At 32.4% G+C, this 1,474-nt stretch overlaps 1 protein-coding gene across 2 annotated transcripts in view; it reads right to left on the bottom strand.

The window, feature by feature from the left end:
- Positions 1–1,474, bottom strand: part of yl (Putative vitellogenin receptor yl) — a 107,669-nt gene that overhangs the window by 27,859 nt on the left and 78,336 nt on the right. For both annotated transcript variants that reach the window (XM_014436069.2, XM_067050868.1), the window contains one exon: positions 1,120–1,313. In XM_014436069.2, coding sequence (XP_014291555.1) covers positions 1,120–1,313 — 194 coding nt within the window. The remainder of the gene's footprint in view (positions 1–1,119; positions 1,314–1,474) is intronic.

The following is a 1,474-nucleotide window of genomic DNA, read 5'->3' as shown; positions in this document are numbered from 1 at the left end:
TACAAAGTATACAAATTAAACATAACTAAGATAGGAAAAAAAAGTATAATTGTTGTTGGATGAACGAATTAAAAAAAATAAATATTAAATTATAGGGGGGAAAAAATTAAGTTAATAAATTAAAGAGTCTCTAAAACACACACAAGAAATAATATAAAGTTTTTGGGTTCGAACTTGGGACCCACTGGAGAATGTACTGTTGGTACACAGGGCCTTGACCATGAAATAGTTCGATAAGATAAGCCCCTTAAGGGGAATTATCGGCAACTTGAGTCAGCTGTGCCTAACAATCACCAATTTATAACTTATAATTGTTAACAAATTGACTCTCACCTCATTATCCGTGAACATAAAAATGTTCCCTTGCTTTAGTTTATAAAGTTTAAGAGCTGATTTCGAAAAAATGCTTAGATGGAAAGGAAACAAAGACAGAGAGATGCAAACACATGTGGCCATGACACCTGTGACTCAAGAATAAAGTATACATAGAAAGAAAATAAATTTATGAGTGGCTGCTCAACTATGTTGAGTTGCTTATTGTCAGCACACTAATCAGATGAATAGATATCTTTCTTTTCATCCTTAACCTAGGCTTCATACAGATGGTTTTGTAGGATTCCCAATGAGTCTAAAATAATAATTTCTACCATGCCCTCTAACTGGTTCTTTTCTTAACACAGCTTCTCAAAAAAAATTTGCTGCAAGAGGGGTGGTATCCCTGCATCTGAACCAAAGTTCTTTTATTAGAAAATCTTCTTCAGACAAGTTACTGTTATATAAATATTAATAAGTACTTTTTTGTAAGTAGGGAACATATTTTATTCAAACGTCCTCTTTTTCTTGCACCTTGATCCTGATTACACATTTCATACGTTATTGTAGAATCTACTAATAACCTTCTTCTCAGCAACCAGTAAATAAAAACAAAATAAAAGTGCACACTATTTAGACGCTTGACAACATTTATGGCAGAGGGATCCAAAATATTTTCAACAAAAAGAAAATAAATAAACAAAAATTAATAATGAGACTGTCTTCGTTTAATATAACTGTTTTAGGCCTATTTCCAAAATGTTCCACAACATTGATAATTATAAGTACTAATATTTTTTAACTTACACAAATCATGTACAGCCAGGGTTCCATTAAGACAATGCATTTCATCGGACTGGTCTTCACAGTCACTGACATTGTCACAAACCCATGTCATTGGCAAACATCGCTTACTAGAAGAACAAGTGAATTCTTCCTCTGAACACTTGTTGCAACGAAGTTCATCTTCTCCGTCTGGGCATTCTGAAGTACCATTACATCTAAAACCAAGAATTGAGATAAATAGCTTTTAGACGTGTTAGAAATATACAGTGGAGCATACTGACATATCAATGTTAACCTACCATGTACTGTTCATAATATAGATATTTAGAATTAAACTTAAACCATACACACACACACACATATATATATATATATA

This window comes from Halyomorpha halys, unplaced genomic scaffold, assembly GCF_000696795.3.
Source record: "Halyomorpha halys isolate HHAL.00 unplaced genomic scaffold, Hhal_1.1 Scaffold1764.1, whole genome shotgun sequence".
NCBI lineage: Eukaryota > Metazoa > Arthropoda > Insecta > Hemiptera > Pentatomidae > Halyomorpha > Halyomorpha halys.
The sequence above is the reverse complement of the archived record's forward strand: the minus strand, read 5'-3'. Positions and strand labels throughout refer to the sequence as shown.